Source organism: Bicyclus anynana, chromosome 23, assembly GCF_947172395.1.
Source record: "Bicyclus anynana chromosome 23, ilBicAnyn1.1, whole genome shotgun sequence".
NCBI classification, from domain to species: domain Eukaryota; kingdom Metazoa; phylum Arthropoda; class Insecta; order Lepidoptera; family Nymphalidae; genus Bicyclus; species Bicyclus anynana.
The window spans coordinates 831,245-852,494 of NC_069105.1; the positions used below are offsets into that span (position 1 = coordinate 831,245).

General features: G+C 37.7%; 1 protein-coding gene across 3 annotated transcripts in view; it reads left to right on the forward strand.

Moving 5' to 3' along the window:
• LOC112053221 (U8-agatoxin-Ao1a-like) overlaps positions 1-11,500 on the forward strand; it is a 78,557-nt gene extending 67,057 nt beyond the window's left edge. For 2 of the 3 annotated variants that reach the window (XM_024092567.2, XM_024092568.2), the window contains exons 2-4: positions 8,348-8,457; positions 8,981-9,059; positions 10,407-11,500. In XM_024092567.2, the coding sequence (XP_023948335.1) occupies positions 8,373-8,457; positions 8,981-9,059; positions 10,407-10,569 (327 nt within the window). In that variant the 5' untranslated portion in view covers positions 8,348-8,372 and the 3' untranslated portion in view covers positions 10,570-11,500. The remainder of the gene's footprint in view (positions 1-8,347; positions 8,458-8,980; positions 9,060-10,406) is intronic. The other variant, XM_024092569.2, reaches the window with a different exon arrangement.
• Positions 11,501-21,250: the final 9,750 nt, after the last annotated feature.

Here is a 21,250-nt window from a genome sequence, read left to right on the forward strand (position 1 = left end):
AGCAAAATCCGTACCTATAAGTCAATGTATAAGTAAAATTACGTTATAGAATATTATTTTAACTTCGATTAGCCAAATAAACCAATTAACAACGTTTTAGAAGCTGTGAGCTAAGTGAATAATTCAGAAAACGACGAAAATTATGAGGTACTTAAAACTTTCAAAAGTTTTGCCAAAGTTCTAGCGGTTTCTCGGACTAAATTACTTACTGGCTTATTGGTCTCAGTAGGCTGAACTAAATGTATGAACTCGTTAAATTCGAAGGCTGCCTTCTCATCAAGTTATTGAGGATAAGTAGCACATAATCTTCCACTTGGAAAAATTTATGGTTATTTGAATATTTGTATTTGTTAATATGACCAGCTAACGGCTTTTCATGATATTTCCTTCATATGACTGTAATCGTTTTAAAAGAGATGGTCCATTTCAGGTCCACTCTTGTACCCCGTATCATTAAAATTTAAAAAATACAAGGATTTAATTAAATCTAAATAAGTAAATCTAACTAAATAAAAATAAAAAAATAAAATTAAAACCCAAGTTTTTGAGTTTTAACAAGATGGCGTCCATAGAGCAACTATGACATGACAATTGACAGCAAACGTCAAATCGATTACTGCATTGAAAACGTCATAAATCCGCCATTATTACCCATATTAGTGTTGCATTTCTTGGGAGTGAATAAATATTATTACGAAAGAATTAAAGTAAATTCGTAGATTTGTATAATCAAAAATAGTAAAAAAAAATATTTTCTTTTATTTCCGCCAGGGTACAATGACGGACCCTGGGCTCCATACAATTTTGGATCATCACCTTTCTTCGTTGAGATCATGATGTCATAGGATCTATGTATGGGATCTATGTATAATAGTATAATAGGATGTCATTTCTTTCTTTCTAGAAATTTTCATTGCAAATCTTCATCTCGGGGTTGGGAATTTCTCTCCGAGGAACGGGGGTGTATAGCACTTAAAGACGTTGGCTTTGTATTAAAGAAGCGTGGTGGGTCTAATACCCATATTCCCTCTCCTACAGGAAGGAAGGCATGCCCCTTTTCATTGTTATTAAGACTTATAATTATAATATCACAGCGGATGCCCGCGACTTCGCCCGCGTGGAATTCAGGTTTTCACAAATCCCGCGGGAAACATGGATTTTTCCGGGATGAAAAGTAGCCTATAAGTTAATCCAGAGTTAAATCTATTTCCATTTAAAATTTCAGCCAAATCGCTTCAGTAGTCGCTACACAAAGGAGGAACAAACATACACACTTCCACACACACAGAAAGTGTGATGTGATCACATCACACTTTCACACGTCTTCTTCATAGGCTGTAGCAGGCAGGCTCGCGGGTTATCCGAACAAAACATACCCACGCGTATCAGAGATACTAACATTCCAATTCGATCATATCAACTCCGTAATGAAAGAAGTTTTCGCCCGATCTCAACTAGGTCAAAGGATAATAAATAGATATTTCGGTAACATATACCACGTATATCAAAATTATTGTAGAATTCGACTGTCTGTACATACTACGTATAAATTAATATCTTCTTCTATCTTTCTAAATCTTTTGACGGCCGCCATGGCGCAGTGGTATGCGCGGTGGTTTTACAAGAAGGAGGTCCTGGGTTCGGTCCTAAATCGGTTTTTCTTAAAGCTTAAGCTCTTTTTCTAAGGTGAAATAATGTTTTATTAAAGTAAGATTAAGAGCCCAGGATCAGTAATTCTACCCTGGCGGAAATGAAAGAAAATATTTTTTTTAACTATTTTTAATTACACAAATCTACGAGTTTACTTTAATTCTTTCAAAATAATATTCATTCTATCCGAAGAAATGCAACACTATTAGGGATAATAATGGCGCATTGATGACGTTTTCAATGCAGTAGTTGATTTGACGTTTGCTGTCTATTGTCATGTCATAGTTACTCTATGGGCACCATCTTGATATAATTAAAAAACATGGGTTTTAATTTTATTTATTTCTTATTATTTAGTTAGATTTATTTACTTATTTAGATTTTAATAAAATCCATGTATTTTTTAAATTTTATTGATATGGGGTACAGAGTGGATCTGAAATGGACCATCTCCTTTTCAAGATACTTAGGTATTTACCGTGGAGATTCTTCTTTTTCATTAAATTTTTTTTTATAGAAAACGAATTCCATGCAGGGAAAGTCACTCAAAAAAGCTAGTAGAAAATAAGAAGAACATTACTATTCGCGTGAATAAAATGTACCATTTCTACGCTTTGGCGGAATGAATGATTTCTCTGTAGGTGCCTTTTCTTCAGACTTATTTGGGCAGCCCTTTTCACGAAAATGAAAGTCTATTTTCGTCAGTTTCGGAATTTCGTATTATCTTGATCGGCTATTGATACGGAATAAACATCTATATGTTTTAAGTAGCGACATAACCCTGCTTTCTCTGTTGTGTCGTGATATCCTAGTGGATATGACCTCTGTATCTGATTCCGGAGGGTGTGGGTTCTAATCCGGTCCGGGGCATGCACCTCCAACTTTTCAGTTGTGTGCATTTTAAGAAAATAAAAATCAAGTGAAGGAAAACATCGTGAGGAAACCTGCATACCAGATTAATTCTCTGCGTGTGTAAAGTCTGCCAATCTGCATTGGGCCAGCGTGGTGGACTATTGGCCTAAGCCTTCTCATTCTAAGTGGATACTCGAGCTCAGTATTGAGCTGAATATGGGTTGATAACTATCTATATACAACAACCCATATTCGTCTCACTGTTGAGCACGAGTCTCCTATGAGAACTTCACACACCGAGAGAATTAAAAAAAAATCTCAGGTATGCAGGTTTGATCACGACATTTTCCTTCACCGTTTGAGACACGTGATATTTAATTTCTTAAAATGCACACAACTGAAAAGTTGGAGGTGCATGCCCTGGACCGGGTTCGTACCCACACCCTGCGGGATCGGAGGCAGAGTTCATATCCCAGTCTCCTCTCAGGCTGGACTATCACGGGTCTAATCCAATCTTTAATAAAAAGAAAATCTTAATAAATAAATGCGAAAGGTCATTCATCATTAAATCTCGAAAACCGCTTGATGTACAAACCTGAAATTCGGCAGGGAGGTAGATTATAGTTAGTAGGTATCCACTAAGAACGGATTTTGCGATAGGGCCGGATTAAAGAGGTCTAAGAGCGGACGAAGTCGCGGGCGTCTCTAGTATTCTACCTAATATACCTACGCAATTTTATACTCAAGTAAGTGTAAAAAAAGATCGCGTAGACTTAAAAACATACTTCCTTTTATAAAATCAATGCCTCAATTATTCTTTCGTTCGCCAAAACGATAAAATATTATGAATATTTTAACGGTTCAGTCAGTAAGTATTCATTCGATATTCTTTGCAATAAAATGAGGAAAATAAATAAAATTTAATGAAGCACTTTGTTACTTTAGGTTTATGAGATTTTATTGAGCTTTGAGTACACTTGATATTATTATATACTAGCGGACGCCCGCGACTTCGTCCGCGTGGAATTTAGTTTTCACAAATCCCTCGGGAACCATGGATTTTCCGGGATAAAAAGTAGCCTATGTGTTAATCCATGCTCAAATATATATCAATACTAGATTTCAGCTAATTCGGTTCAGTAGTCGAGGCGTGAAAGAGTAACAAACATTCATATCATCAAAATCATCAGTTTTCGCAAATCTCGGAAAACTATGGAGTTTTTCGGAACAAAAGTAGCCTGTGTGTTAATCCATAGTAAAATCTATTTCCATTCCAAATTGTAGCCAAATCGCTTCAGTAGTAGCGGCGTTAAAGAGTAACAAACATCCAAACATCCATACAAACTTTCGCGTTTATAATATTAGTAAGATTTCATATTAGGAAACTAAAAGTTCAGGACATTGTTGTAAGGCCTTACCCTGAAGCTATTGAGTTATTGGTTACACCCTCCCGAATGGCCCTCTAAGCCGAGGTCCGAGTCTCATAGGAGACGCCCTTAGAGAGTCGTTCCGTCATCTATCTTTATTTCAGCCTTCGGGTCTCATCAGACGATGCTTCTGCGCTCGCCCAAACCCCCCCCCCCCCCCTAACGCCGTAGTGATCCCACATGGAGCCATCGGCACTTACTCAACACGAAAAAAAAATACATACTACAATTCCTTAAATATTGTTTATTTTATTCTAACACGTTTGCTTCCAATTTGCTTCCAATCCCGGCGAGGCCGACCAATAAAAATCGTTCAATTGAAAAATTCTTACTGGTTTTATATTGGTCCTTGGAAAAAATCACTATAGTCTACCAATTTCATTGATGACACATGATTTGCGGGCGACGGGGGAAAGCGCGGGTGTGAAATCGTGCGTGGAAGTGAGGTGAGTTTTTTCATTCATCGCTACACGCCCCACGGCCCGCTCCCGCATCGGGAATGTTACGAACGAAGTTGCCAAGCTAATAATCTTATATTCCGTACAATAGAATGACAAATTGGTCCATGCGTCAGGTGACCCAAGAGCTGGCACGTATTTGGCCCAAAGGCTAAGCCTTGCTATCCAGAGGTAGTGTATTATAGAATTAAGAAAATTCTCAGAAATGCAGCATTTCTCACAATGTTTTTCCTTCAACGTTTGGAGACACGTGATATTTAATAGGGATGATGACAGTTTTTTAAATTGTATATAAATTAAGAGTTTGTTAATAGTAAAGCAATTTTGTAAAAGCAACAGAGTATCTGTGATCATTACTTTCGGAGCTACAAAGATTTAAAGGGTCAGATTTGCGGCGCTACCGCGGCTCCCTGAAAAACGCCCCATACAAAATGGTACAAACTAATGACGTCGTAGGTAATGTAATGATCGTACCGGATTCAAATCTACGCCCTCCTTAGAGGTAATATCCACTGGGCTATCACGGCTTCAGTTATTATATGTACCAAGAATACCAAGAAATGTAAACGGAATGTAAACTCTAGGAGGTGTATTCTTTAACAATGTTTTATAACTCGGAAGAGCGAATTTCGAATTCACCTCTATGTTTCTCTTTCTATAGTATAGTGTTAGACAGAGAGAAATATTGGTGAATTCGAATCTCGCATTTGCGAGTTCTACAAAAAATCGTTATGCTAGCCACAAACGGTCAATTATTCTCACGTTTCTGTAGCACCCACGACTATAATTGATCGTGTGTTGGACAGTGCGTACAGGACTTGTATAAGTAGTATGCCGCGTGGGTACGGTGCTTTTCAGAAACGTGAGAATAATTGACCGTCAATGGCGACCTTTACAGAATACTACTAGAATAGGTTTATCCTTAAGTCGCTCAAGATACGGCTGCGGGAAGCAATCATGAATATTTTGCATCAGTCAAGTCTCTCATATTTTATTCATCGTGCACTAGTGTAACTTTAATTAATTGACTCTGAAATAGACTTGCAAGGGCGTTTTATCTGATTCATTAATTTATACACCGAATTAGACATATGAATTAAGTGATTGCTTTTACATTCACCTTTGGGCCTAATATGGCGCCTAATAAGTTTGTCCACAAATGTCTACCGCATAAGCGCTTTATGTTCTATGGTCTATATTTTATATAGGTCCATTATCGCGATGAATCGAAAAAAAATCTTTTAAAAACTATAAACCGACTACGTAAAAAGGAGTCTAGAAAGAACGAAATAAGAAAACATTTTAGATTGAAATAGAGAAATGCATAGGAACAAAAATGGTCATGGTAGAGCCGTAAATGAAAAAAAATCCAACACTGAAAGAATTTTTCAAATCGGACCAGTAGTTCCTGAGATTAGCGCGTTCAATCAATCAAACAAACAAACTCTTCAGCTTTATTATATTAGTATAGATATGTATGTATCTATATTGATATTATACAGCTGATGAGTTTGTTTGTTTGTTTGTTTGATTTATTTGTGTGATAATATCCCCGTATTCCTACGGGAACAGAATCCACCAGGGTGAAATCAGGTAGTTCAGAGGGCCTAGTCGCAGTTTGATACTGTTACCGTCACGTAACGTAAACGCGAATTTCTAAGGAATTGAAACAGCGCCATCTAGTGGCACTACTGCACAACTGTTTCAATTCCATATAAAATTTGCGTTTACGTCAACGTGATAGTAACAGTATGAAAATATTGAAAACTCCCACTAGGCACACAGTATATCAGTCAGTAACGCGCCTTCAAACATAATTTCCTTTTACACGACTTTGTCTTACGTAAATCTCACACTCACTGCCTCACGCTGCGATAATGGCTGACTGTAGTAAACAGGATGGAATCTGGAGCTCACACGTTCGCTCCAATTATAGGAGACGAAAATACATTTCACTAGCGGACGACATCCGCTGTTTCGCTTTTTAGGGTTCCGCACCCAAAAGATAAAAAAATAATTATAAAAAGAAGGAAGGATATGGTCCGGGGCATGCATTTCAGCTATGTGCATTTTAAGAATCACGTGTCTCAAACGGTGAAGGAAAAACATCGTGAGAAAACCTGAGAATTTTCTTAATTCTCAACGTATGTGAAGTCTGCCAATCCGCAATGGGCCAGTGTGGTGGACTATTACCCTAACCCCTCTCATTCTACAAGGAGACACGTACTCAACAGTGAGCCGAAAATGGGTTGCTAATGATGATGATCATGAGGATAAAGGAAAAACCTATTAATAAGACTCCGTCTGTACCTAGAATTTAGAACCTTGAATTTTTAACAGAAGATTTGACGGCCTCGGTGGCGCAGTGGTATGCGCGGTGGATTTACAAGACGGAGGTCCTGGGTTCGATCCCCGGCTGGGCAGATTGAGATTTTCGTAATTCGTCCAGGTCTGGCTGGTGGGAGGCTTCGGCCGTGGCTAGTTACCACCCTACCGGCAAAGACGTACCGCCAAGCGATTTAGCGTTCCGGTACGATGCCGTGTAGAAACCGAAAGGGGTGTGGATTTTCATCCTCCTCCTAACAAGTTAGCTCGCTTCCATCTTAGACTGCATCATCACTTACCATCAGGTGAGATTGTAGTCAAGGGCTAACTTGTAAAGAATAAAAAAATAAAAAAAAAGATGCATTTCTGTTGCCGCTATAATAACAATGCTAAAAAATATTTAAGGGGACTCCCGTACAACAGACATTATTTTTACCGTATTTATAGATAATGGTACGGAACCTTTCAATGCACGAATCTGACTGGCACTTGGTAGCTTTATTTTTCGAATAAAAATGCCTACAATCGATCTTACTGAAACAGCCATATATTTAACATATAACGTTCGATTAGGCTTGCATGTTTTTACTAGGGTAGGCATTACACTTATCTCTGTAACGGAGGATCGTGACCACCTTGGCGAATCATTTTTCGATAGACAATGCTCCTCCATCGAGTGCGGTCGCTGGCCATTTAGAGAACACTGTAAAAGGTTGTGTCTTTGAGAAGATCCATCCATCAGACCTACCTCATGACCTTTGCCTTCTACATTTTCCCACCACAATGTGTAAATTGTCCAAAATAATGCATTTGGCAGTTCTCGGTATTATACGTTTACGTAATCAATTAAAAAAAAAAAATTAAACACATCTGATTTTTTGCGCAGTTATCAGAAATTAACTGCATATTTTCAAGAACACTACTCAGGTTATGCAAACAAAGGTTTCACGTTTCATGTATTGAAGTTCTAATTACTGTGAATTTTATATTGTTCATTTGAATTCGAGATACTACTCGTATATTGTTTTGTAGACTGCCATAATTGTAGAAGTGATGTTTACCTGCCACCGTAGTTAGGTGTTTTAACTTATTTTTTATATATTTGTTTGGAGAATGTAGGTAGTCGGAGAAAATTTGTGTTAGGTTAGGTTAGGTATAACATAATTAAGGCTACTCTGGTGGAATCTTGCCAGGTTAAATAACTTGAGTGATGAAGAGGAGTGTTAAATATTTCAAAGGACGTCCTTAACCCAACTTCCATCGGTCACAAGTCCGGAACTACGCTCAAGGTTTATTCAGAATGATGTCTGCCACTCGGTTTATTGGTTACATTCTTGGAACCATAGTTGTGCGTGGAAAAGTCATACATCATGTCACCAAATATCGATTGTCTCGTTTTTTTCTTACAGAGTCCACATTTTATTTGTTGTTTTTTTGAGGGCCTGTGGTTTATGCTTTCTATCTGTCTATTTACTTATATGTCTATCTATTGTCTCGTTTTTTTTACAGAGTCCACATTTTATTTGTTATTTTTTTAATTTGTTCTTTTTTTGAGAGCCTGCGGTGTATGCTTTCTATACGTCTATTTACTTATATGTCTACGCTATTCTCATTGAGTTTCTGTTTGTTTGGCAGGCAAGCAGCGTTTGGCGGGGGCAGCATGCCGCGCGCCAGCGCTCTCTTGCTGTCGCTAGCGGCGCTCATGCTCGCGGAGCAGTGTGTCTACGCCTCGTACATCGACCCTGGTGAGTTTAGCAGGCGAGCAGCGTTTGGTGGGGGCAGCATGTCGCACTTTTGATGGCGCTAGCGGTGCTGATGCTCGCGGAGCATTGTATCTACGCCTCGTACATCGATCCTAGTGAGTTTGGTAGGCGAGCAGCGTTTGGCGGAGGCAGCATGTCGCTCTCTTACTGTCACTTGCGGTGATCATGTTTGCGTAGCAGTGAGTCTACGCCTTTTACATTGACCCTGATGAGTTGAGCATTCGAGCAGCGTTTGGCGGGGGCAGCATCTCTTGCTAGCGTTAGCAGCAGATATTTACTTTTTTAAATTGTACTAATAATGGATTTTCACGCTGCAACTGAAATTCTAGAAATACCATGATCGTTATTTACTAGCCTATTTTTAATAAGCTCTTTTTTATCCTTTTTGCCAAAAGTTATTAGGTACGCAGACAAAATCCTAAAATCCTAAATGTACCTTAAAATCCTTGATTGTAGTCGATGTATAATCTAAGTTATTATTATTGAATTTGAATATAAATTACAGGTGACGAGGATATCGAAATAACCGGCCCTGATTACGACGAAGACCCATCCGATCTACAACTTCTGCATGATGTTGGCAAGTGAGTTGAATAAAAATACATCCAAAATTACCTAGCCCCAAATAGTTCAAGTTGGTATATCAATCATACCAGACGTTTGCTCGATATTACTTCAATCAATCAATCACTTAATCAATCAATCAATCAATCAATCAATCAATCAATCAATCAATCAATCAATCAATCAATCAATCAATCAATCAAAACAATCAATCAATCTCAATTTTAGGAAAATGTTGTAAGTACCTTTATTAAAGGGATATGGTCAATAGTATTTAAAACTTGAAACAAAGAAGTGGTGTTTATACATGCAGGGGCTAATATTATAAAGATGAAGAGTTTGTTTGTTTATTTGGTTAAATGCGCTAATCTCAGGAACTACTATTCCGATTTGAAAAATTCTTTCAGTGTTAGATAGCCAGTTATCAAGGAAGGTCATAGGCTATATATTATCCCCGTACTCCTACGGTAACGGTAACCACGCGGGTGAGACCGCACGGCGTCAGCTAGTCATTCATAATTATCAGCTTTTTATTGCTTGCTATATTGTTATTTTATTTAGGTGTGAGGGATACGATAGCAGATGAAATAAAATACATATAAATATATACTTACACAATAAAAACATCACCACTTAGACCTAAAGCAAGCCTTTGTTGTGTGTAATAAGATGGCGTATTACGTTAAAAAATTACAGGCATAATGAGGTTTTAGGTAAACGGGCATTAGGCATTGCATTATAGAACTTGGTCCTAGCATTTGCAAAGTGTTGTTCTGTTACAGGCAATGGTCTTCCACTTAATATCTAGATAATATTATATAAATAGATTGCTACATAGATAAAATGTGCTCTTAAAACGAACACACTCCTACTGAGAATTTAACGAAATAATTTAATGAGTCCAATGCAATGCTCAGGCTACTCGGGCACAGGACTAAGCGATCTGCCTGCTAATCGTAAAACCTAAAAATCAAAAAACTATTACTATATAAAATCTTTTTAACAAAAAAATTCAACCGACAACCGATTCAACCGATCACAAAAATATACTAAAAAGCAAAAAATAACATTGTATGTATTTTTCTGTTTTTAGTGTGTCGTTGCATAAGTAAATAAAGAGCATTTTAACACAAAATTACTGAACCGATTTTCATGAAAATTAAATGGGACCAAACTGAAAGTATACTCCTTCAAACAAAAAAAGAATTATCAAAATTGGTTAAGTAATGACGAAGTTATGGAGTAACAAACATAAAAAAAAGAAAAAAAAAACGCGTTGAATTGAGAATTTTTTTTTTTTGAAGTCTGTTAAGAACTGTTTGTGAGACCGCACAAACTTAGGCTAGTATTCGATGATGTGGTTTCAGACGTTCGTCGCTGATCTACGTTTTCAGGCGTGCGTGCATCCGGCGCGGCGGTAACTGCGACCACCGCCCCGGCGACTGTTGCCACTCGTCCTCCTGCCGCTGCAACCTGTGGGGGTCCAACTGTCGCTGCCAGCGCATGGGCCTCTTCCAGAAGTGGGGATGATGTGCCCACCACAACCCCCGCTGCGCCATCGTAAGCGCAGCACCAAATGACCACCGCGTTGTCACCGGACCCGTTGCGTTAGCTTCTCTTTCAACTTCACTTCCTCATATCTTTTTATAGTAGAAACATTTTGAATCGAAAACAGGGACGTAGATTTTAGTTGGGAGATATTTTTGGACCATTTTACTAAAGATTATAGCTTCTACGATGTTGATTTCGTTCCGTTCGGTAGATTCGATTTGCTGTATTGTTTCTTTGTTCTTTGTCTGATTGTTCCGAGCGTCCGCCTACCTGGTTGGGCAATCACCCAGCCTTATTGCCCAATCAGTATGCTTTGACCCTAAGCTCGACCAATCAGAAACTAGACACTGCTCCCAGCTGTGGGTTCTAGGCCTTTTGTTTTCTCTTTATTTCTATACCCGAACCCATCGCTTTGAGCAGTCTTATTCTATTGCGATGTATGTATGTAGAGTTAAGTAAGCTAATAGTAGTGAACAGTAGCTAATTGGTGGTAAACTTATGTCTATAGAGTTTAGAAGATACAGAATAGAAAATATTTAAATGTAACTTTTAAAATATATGTTCTAGCCATTTAAGAGACTAACCGTAAAGAAAAACTTGGTGAAAGACGCTATTATAAGCCTTTATGAAAGACAACGCCACTTATTTGCGATTGGCAACTTAGTATATTAATACTTATTAATGTGTCAAAGTATAATTCTTATAATATAATGAATAAAACGAATCTTTAATGTCTATGCGTCTCTCGGACAGGGGGTATATGGTATTGCAGCCTAGTAGAATCATCTATATGTAGTTTCTTATATTATAATATTCCCGAATACGGAATATAATAAATGTATTATTACTAATATTACTAATATTGGAATATGACAAACGATATATTGTATTAATAAATGTTTATGGACGACTTGTGTTTTCATTTCTTTTCCTTTTCCAAAGCATCGCTATCAACCCTTATTTGGCTCACTGCTGAGCTCGAGTCTCCTCTCAGAATGAGAGGGCTTAGGCCAGTAGTCCACCACGCTGGCCTAATGTGGATTGGCAGACTTCACACACGCAGAGAATTAATTCTCTGGTATGTAGGTTTCCTCACGATGTTTTCCTTCACCGTTTGAGACAGGTGATATTTAATTTCTTAAAATGCACAGAACTAAAAAGTTGGAGGTGCATGCCCCGGCCCAGATTAGAACCCACACCCTCCGAAATCGGAGGCAGAGGTCATATCCACTGGGCTATCACGCCTGTTAAGTCAATGCATAAGGAAGTTAATTAACTTGCTAAGCCTAGCCAGATAATGATTATTACGCCCTGTTAAGCCAGTCAGTGTCCACAAAAAAGCTTTATATTTATTAAATATTTTTATTACGCAAGAGGATATTTTTATCGATATACAAACAAGCGCTTAGCTGCAATCACGCCTGACGGTAAGTGATGATGCATCCTATGGTACGCGCTTACCTAGAAGATGCCTATTAAATTTTGACTTAACTTATAATAATGGGAAAACGGAAGCTAGAAGAGTATTCCACATCTCTATTATGGAGCCTAGACAGACATTATGACAGTAATAGTTAAAAAAATAATAAAAAAACCTAACCAAGTACCTGAATTAAAACAGCACCACGCTGGTTTAATGCAGGTGATGGGTTAGGTTAGGTAAGTTAGTTAACTGTGATAATGTTTCGCTTTTTAACTATCACTGTCATATGTTAATGACCTCACGAGACCCAGGACTTAACCAGCTTTTGGAGGTACAGGGTGTAAAACTACCAACTACCTGCTCTAGGCTTGCAATACGGGGCGTAATACCTACCTACTAATGCCCCATACTGACTGTAGCGATAAAGTCAATTATCATACATAGTATGACGTGTTTGTATTTCGTACAAGTTAGCCCTTGAATCAATCTCACCTAATGGTAAGTGATGATGCAATTTAAGATGGAAGCGGGGTAAGTTGTTAGGAGTAGGATAAAAATCCACACCCCTTTCGGTTTCTACACGACATCGTACCAGAACGCTAAATCCTTTGGCGGTACGACTTTGCCGGTAACTAGCCACGGCGGTAGACTCCCACCAGCCAGACCTGGACAAATTAAAAAAACCAAACCCACTGTATTCATATTAATTGATTATGAAACACGGCTAAAACTCACGTGACATAAGGTCGGAGTATGCCCGACTAGTTTCGATCCCATACGGGGCCCTTAGTCCGTGAACCGTCCGAGTGTAACGGACCTTCACTCCCCACCACTCAACCCATCTCCGCGCGCGCAATGCGTGCAGCAGCGCGTCGCGCAGCCGCTTCGCAGTTTGGATCGTGCCGCGATGCAAGAACCAGCTAATGACTAAGGGCCCCGAATGGGTTCGAAACTAATCGGGCATACTCCGACCTACTATCACGTGAGTTTTAGCCGTGTTTCATAATCAATTAATATGAATAACACTCACGATAGTTTAAATTCTAAAATAAATCCACTTTAATTCCAATAACAATAAACATGTCCAGTTTTATATAACCACAATCCAGTACCGCAGATGCTTCCGTGGACTTCAATAAAAAGCAGATGAATCTCGCTAGAACAAAGGCACTTCAGATTACATTGTCAGAGATAATAGAAATCAGCTGCCGGTTAGCGGCAACAAAATTAGCTTCACAAAGGAGCCAATCCTTAGGGAGCGCGAGCGTGGAAACTGGATTTTTCCGGATTTTCTTTTGACTTTTTTTACGACTCGCGATTGTGTGTTGTGATTTTAAATGCGAATGTAAATTTGTTTGTTATGCTTTCGCGCCTTAACCACTAAACGGTTTTTTATTTTAACAAGTTAGCCCTTGACCACAATCTCACCTAATGGTAAGTCACGACGCAATCTAAAAAGCGCGCTAACTTTTTATACATGGCATGACATCGTACTGGAACACTAAATCGCTTGGCGATACGTCTTTGTCGAAAGGGTAACTAGCCACGGCCGAAGTCTCCCACCAGCCAGACCTGGACTATGCAGGTTTCCTCACAACGTTTTCCCTTCACCGTTTGAGACACGTGATATTTAATTTCTTAAATAGCACACACCTGAAAAGGTAGAAGTGCATGCCCTGAACCTGATTCGAGTCTACACCTTCCGGAATTGGAGGCAGAGGTCATATCCACTGGGCTATCACGGCTCTTACAGCAGTCACGGATACAGATAATAAAGTAAAATCTTCTAAAAAGAATTAATTATTAAAGAACCTTTTTCTTTGAAGAAAAAAATTTATAGACTGATAGGCCTTGCGAATATCTTTCATTAACACTAATAAAACAAAGTTTAATTGAAATGTGTCCTGAAGTATTCATGACGAACTTTCGAAAGTAGCGCCTGTTATCATTCAATATTTAAGGAGATCGTGATTTAAGGAGGTCGTGATAGCCCAGTGGATATGACCTCTGCCTCCGATTTCGGAGGGTGTGGGTTCGAATCCGGTCCGGGGCATGCACCTCCAACTTTTCAGTTGTGTGCATTTTAAGAAATTAAATATCACGTGTCTCAATCGGTGAAGGAAAACATCGTGAGGAAACCTGCACACCAGAGAATTTCTTAATTCTCTGCGTGTGTGAAGTCTGCCAATCCGCATTGGGCCTGCGTGGTGGACTACTGGCCTAAACCCTCTCATTCTGAGAGGAGACTCGAGCTCAGCAGTGAGCCGTATATGGGTTGATAACGATTTAAGGAGAGTTACTTAGATCTACAAAACCGAACCAATGAGTTACTAAAGTACTAAATTACTTCAGCCTGACGGCCTGCGTGGCGCTGTGGTATGCGCGATGGACTCACAAGACGGGGGTCCTGGATTCGATCCCCGACTGGGCCGATTGAGGTTTCCGTAATTGGTCCAGGTCTGGCTGGTGTAAGGCTTCGGCCTTAGTTAGTTACCACCCTACCGGCAAAGACGTACTGCCAAGCGATTTAGCGTTCCGGTGCCGTGTAGAAACCGAAAGGGGTATAGATTTTCATCCTCCTCCTAACAAGTTAACCCGCTACCATTTTAGATTTCATCATCACTTACCATCAGGTGAGATTGTAGTCAAAGGATAACTTGTAAAGAATTAAAAAAAGCCTATTCGAATTATTACAGAACTAACTACTAAGCTGAACCAATTTGGGTTACAAAAGTACTAAATAACACATTTTGCAAATAAATTATGATAATCTCATGTATTCAAAAACACGAACTCAACATAAAGCGTATCCAATAACTGGTGGTACATACCTACGTGTCTCGAATACGAATACCGACTCGTACCTACAAGTCAAGTAGTATAATTTGTATGCGAATTTTGGCTACATTTTCTTAGGGAAATGCTAATACTGAGCCCGTGGTGTATTGTAGTTTAATCTCCGTAGTCTGGGTATAGCCATGTTGCATAGCGATTCTCTTTCTACAAATGCTAACTAAAAAAAATATCATCATTATGAGTCCAATTTTAACCGCCTACTAACAGGACGTCCGTTTTAATAGAAGAGGTGATATGGATCTTGGACCCACCTTACTGCTCCCATAGGTTTTCGGGCTTAGGATAATAATGATAAATTTATTAACGACCAATATCTGATGTTAATGATAATGATTGGTACCAATGGCTTAACGTGCTCTCCGATGTACGGAGGTGTAAAACCACCAACTTCCCAACTGAGAAATTTAACTTGAAATTTCTTATTAAATCAAATTTAACTTAAAATTTCTTAGAAAAAAGAAAAGCTCAGTTTATCCCGACTCAGGATTCGAATCTAAGACCCCGTGATCAGCCACCATTGGATCAACGAGGCAGCGAAATATATGTGGGAATGACATATGCGGTGGAGTAGACTGATCTATCGATAACGAATGTCACCTCCATACATTTCATAGTTTTCGAAGCGTTAGCGTTTGTAGAAATAGAATTGCTGTGTAACTTGGCTACAGGCTGTCTAGTAAACAGTGGCCTAGAGCGACGGGATGAAACTTTTGAACTTATTTAGTTTAATATTTAAGCTTGACAAAGTATGAATGTTTATCTAACAATTTTGTTAACTTCTTTTTAATGGGTTCTTGGAATATTACTTTGCCTTTGATGTTCACTTGCACGTTTTTTAATAAATGAGCTGATCATTACAATCTCTTCCTTTCGAAGGTTCGAATCTGGTCTGGGGTATGCACCTCCAACTTTTCAGTTATAGCAGGGGAGCCTGGGATGCTAAATTACTAAAGCGTCATTGGTATCCATTAGATTTGGTAGATTAGAAGATAGAAAGAATAAATGGTTATATACTTTTTCGCTTTCAGCGGTGGGGAAAAAACTACAGACTTTAAAGACTATTTTTATTACTGTGACTTACTGAAAACATCAGAAAACATGAGCAATTATTTTATAAGATTAGTTCATTCAAAATAAGTAAAAAAAAAATAACCCCGTTCATGGCTCGATAACAGAAATATATGGGTTAAACGAGTATCACTTCAGAAATACTCAAGTAGAGTATTTCTGAAGTTAGTTTTTTTTTGGTTTTATCGTGGTCACGTTTATTAACGTACATTTGATGTAAAACACATTTCTTCCATTAAACCGATGGGTGAAGGTCGTTTCTACTATGGATCTTCTAATAAGTAGCAACAAATAGTCACTATGTTCCTATTACTGTAACTGTTATTAGAAAACAAATAAGCCGGAAACACACATTTCGTTTATTTTTATCGTGGTCACGATTATTTTTTTAACGTATATTTGATATAAAACACATTTTAGCTATTAAACCGATGGGTGAAGGTCGTTTCTACTACGGATCTTTTTTTTTTTAATATCTATAAGTTAGCCCTTGACTACAATCTCACCTGATAGTAAGTGATGATGCAATCTTAGATGGAAGCGGGCTAACTTGTTAGGAGTAGGATGACATACACACTCCTCTCGGTTTTTACACGACATCATACCGGAACGCTAAATCGCTTTGCGGTACGTCTTTGTCGGTAGGGTGGTAACTAGCCACGGCCGAAGCCTTCCACCAGCCAGACCTGGACCAGGACCTCCGTCTTGTAAGTCCACCGCGTATACCACTGCGCCACGGAGGCCGTCTTCTAATAAGTAGCAACGAGCAGTCACTATGTTCCTATTACTGTAACTGTTATTAGAAAACAAATAAGCGGGCAACACACATTTCGTTTATTTTTATCGTGGTCACGATTATTTTATTTACTTTATTAGCTCCATGTAAAAAAAAATAACCTTTACAACCCCGACCCGAATGGGCTGAAACGTAATAGCTATTTGTTTTGGTTAGATCGCCACGATAACGCATATAAATTCGCGTGTAGCAGGGAGGTATATTTTTATTACAACCATCGTTGTATGTTTACTTTTTATTGCCAACCCAACCCTAAAGTTATTTATTTAAATTAGTTTTTTTTTTTATCTTTACAGTTGAGTTATTGGATAGATTAGTACTAGGTAGTTGTAATAAATTTTAACTATAGCTGTGACGCACAGATTAAAAAAGGTAGTCAAATGACCTTAAAGTGTCAGTTGACTCATCTCATCTCATTATCAGCCGATGGACCTCCAAGCATAACGATCTCGAGCCGCCAGTATCCAGCGGTTTCCTGCAATCCGCTTGATGTCCTCGGTCCACCTAGTGGGGGGTCAACCAACACTGCGCTTTCCAGTGCGGGGTCGCCATTCCAGCACTTTGGGACGTCCATCGGCTCTTCGAACTATGTGGCCTGCCCATTGCCACCAAAGTCACTGACAGTTGACTACTTGTCATAAAAGAGCTAAAACCCAAAACTTCAAATAGTTTAAAAAAAATAATAATATAAAAGATAATAAATAAGGCATTTATTTATTATCTTTTATTTATTCTGCTTCAATCTAGCTTGTAAGATAGTCAAGGACGAAAAGTAATCGTTTAAAAATAAACCAAAAGAAACGCCTCATTTTCCAAGTCAGCCTTTCATAAATTGAATTTTCTTTGTCAGATGACCCTCCAGTCAAGGGTTATGTGACCACACAATGTAAGAGCCCGTAGATTAACCCTCGTGACCTATCAAAAAACACAATTGGCCGGAAAATCACAAAATTATTAAGTTACACGAGGTTACCGGTCAACCAACGTATTGAAACTTCTTTTATATTTTAATTTCTGGCTTATTTTGTACGGAAAATATGCAATTTCGTGTTGCAAAAATAAATACTTTTTATAAGGTTTTATTGAGTTTGCCAACCTATTTGGTCCAGAGGGTAATGCGACTAAGGCCTATAAAGTCCTAGGTTCGAATCCAATAGGCTAGATGCGAATGATCGTGAAGACAAAAAGATATTATTTCCGATCAATAGCGCCAGGCGGAAAATATCTTTTTATCTCTTTCATTGCGATAGGATAAAAGAGAAAGGGATTTTTCCGGTCCGGGCGCTCATTCGTCATTTTGTTATTTAAAGTACAGAACCGTCAGTTTTTGTAAAGGATCTAACTTTTTGAATAATAAATCTACTCTTAAAGGTCAATACAGTCGTGCAAGTAATTAAAAGGAAGAGATAAGAAGAGAAATCAATAAAAGTTCCAGCTTACAACTCCGCACGGAATAAAACTCTGCATCAACTGTTCTACGTGATACCCAAGTTTAACAATCATACAGTACAAACAGTACACCTCTATAACATAGATGTGTAAAGATTTTTTTTATTTTTTAGATCTTGGCTTGGATTCATAGCTTAATTCGGACTAGCCATTATATGGATATTATTAGGTGAGTTCTAAGAATATGTCAAAAGCTAACTTGTCATTGAATAAAAAAGGCTAGTTGCTAAATAGGCTTAGCAAGCACTCGAGCATCTACCACTTTGCTATATATTGCATAAGTGATGGAGCGCTCACGTACTATAGAAAAAACAATGGTTTGGCTAAATGTGGGAGTCGCAATTTACGTGATCGTAATTGACCTTTGAAACGAAAAATATTTTGTAGTTCAATTGAATAAGCATTTTTGAACTAAGCTTTTTTTCCGATTCGTGGGTTGGAAAATTGATCAGACTAATAACAGAATGGTATCCGCGAGCCGGCAAATGAAACAGAAGTAGACCGACTAAAAGATGGGAGAACAAATCTTTTTTTTAATAATGAATATTTGCCATATCTTTTAAATATGACCAATATTCCCATTCCCCTCCAACTGTATTAAGAGTGGGTACGACAAAAGACCATCGAACCATCGCCCCTCAGTGATGAGTCCGACCGCTCTCACCGTTTAGCTATTGAGGATTATTATATTAGGATTGAGGAGGATATAGCGGGTCCAATATGGACTCGTACTGCAAAAGACAGGACAGAGTGGAAAACTTTAGAGGAGGCCTTTATCGGAAGACAAGCTAAACCAAAATAATGACCGTTTGCTGATCTCTAACATGGGCAAATTCAAATATAATCTACATGTAAAAACAACCAAAACAGCAATAAATGCTTTTTTATGATTTTTATATTATATTACTTTTTTTTTAGTACAAAATTGTACACCATTATCTTTAGTTCAAATTCTACTATAACAACTGTATGATTACTAAGCTATGCAACTGAGTGAGTAAGCTGAAAGAATCTATAAGTCAACTTCCCACAAAGTCAAGAGTTAAACCATTGCATTGTTTCTGATACAATAGATGTCTCCTTTGTTTGACTTGCGTTTCCGTTTCTTTGTCTAACAGTTTAATTGACTATAGTATGCGCTACCATTCTATACCTTTATACTAATATTATAAATGGGAAAGTAACCTTTAACCTTAAGTATGTATGTAACCCAGAGTTTCCCAAACATTTTCGTGTCGTAGACCCCTTGCCATGTTTTTCCGTGTTGGATAGACCTTACTTATTTGATATTGATTTTCTGTATCCTACAACTTACACAATTTTATAAACATATATAATATTTTTTTTACTTTTAAAATAATAATATAATAATAATAATAATTTCTTTATTTATGGCAACAAAGGCCCATTGGTTAGTTACATTAAGATAACTTATAAAATATGTTAGAAGATACACAATTATATTTAAGAGGATAGAATAAATACATTAACAATCTCCTCACCGCACCAAAACAGAAATAAATTTCTGCAGGATTGGCGAGTCAGTCTTGCTTGCTAACATATTCAAGATACTATTGGGGCTCGTCCGCAGTCTTGCCAGGAGGGATGACTTCCGTTTTCTAATTATTGCATAAAAATCATCTGTCCGCTCCTGCGCAAACATACCTGACGCTGAGCAAAACCGGGGCAAGCCCAACAGCATCCTGAACCCATTGTTATATTGCACCCTTAGGGTGTCCATACACTAAAATGTCTGTAAAACTGTCCAAAATAATGTAAATGTTTTGATATCATAAGATATTATGATGTAAAAAATAGATACTATCAGTGTATGTGTTATGATCCACTACCGTGGAAACCATTTTCATTTAATGGACCAAATTTTTTTTCGCTGACATAGATCCCTTGCAGTTTGTCATAGACCCCTTGGGGTCGATATAGACCACTTTGGGAATCACTGATGTAACCTTTTCACGGGTAAGCCGCTGAATTAAATATGTTGAGGTATATTTAAGCAGGAATTGGGCTAGTTTTGGTTATTGTTAGTTAAAAACAAATTTTTACACGATCGGAGTAGCGGGACGTACGATAGTCTATACTAATAATGTAAAGAGAAAAGATTCTTTATTTGTTTGCATTAAATAAAATCTGAAACCACTAAACCGATTTGCAAAATTCTTTCACTGTAGGAAAGCTACAATATCTCCGAGTGATGTAGGCCATATTTTATGTCCGTATTCCTACGGAACCATGCCGCAAATTAGATAATTTCGTATTTAAATCAATCGTCGACTAGAATTTTCGTATACATTTGTTGCCTATGCTACTATATAAGTAGATATCATCAGTAGGTAGGTAGATGACATTTTGTTAATAGGGTAACTAACTAGGGTAATAACTCAAATCAAATCAATATATAAAAACAATATTATCTTTAATAAAAGTTAAGGATGTCTTATAAAATTTAATTTAAAAATCATGTATTCCTTCAAACGTCAAAAACGCTGTTGTCCATTCTGTGAAGTCACAATGTTACTTTAAACGTCAAACTATTTTTTTTTTAGTTACCATATATTTTTTTCAAACGTCAATACATAATTTTTTATGTAATGGCGCCTTGAAAAATATGGTAATTTTTTCCAGTCTAGTTAAACTATAATGAACAATTTAAATCAATTTAAAAAAAGTATCAACTAGCCTATTGAGTTAAAGTTTTTTTAATAGGTTGAAAAAACCAAAATAGTGAATAGGCCAGCTGGTCCTTAATAGATATAACACGTAGATAACATAAAACAATGGTGCGTGAGTTCATAATTGGACCAATTTGTACAGTCCAATAATAATTATAATGAGCCCCAAATTGGTTCATTAGATAATTTGAAACACTAGCTCCCTTGTTCACGGTAGATGTAACTAATTTGAACAACAACAACAACAACTGAGCATTTCGTCTGTTATCAAAATAATTTATCAGCAATTCTACACATGTGATCATAATAATACATAACATATTGTAGGAAATGGTAGTCTGAAACGGATATGACGTCAATCGATCTTATATTGGCTCG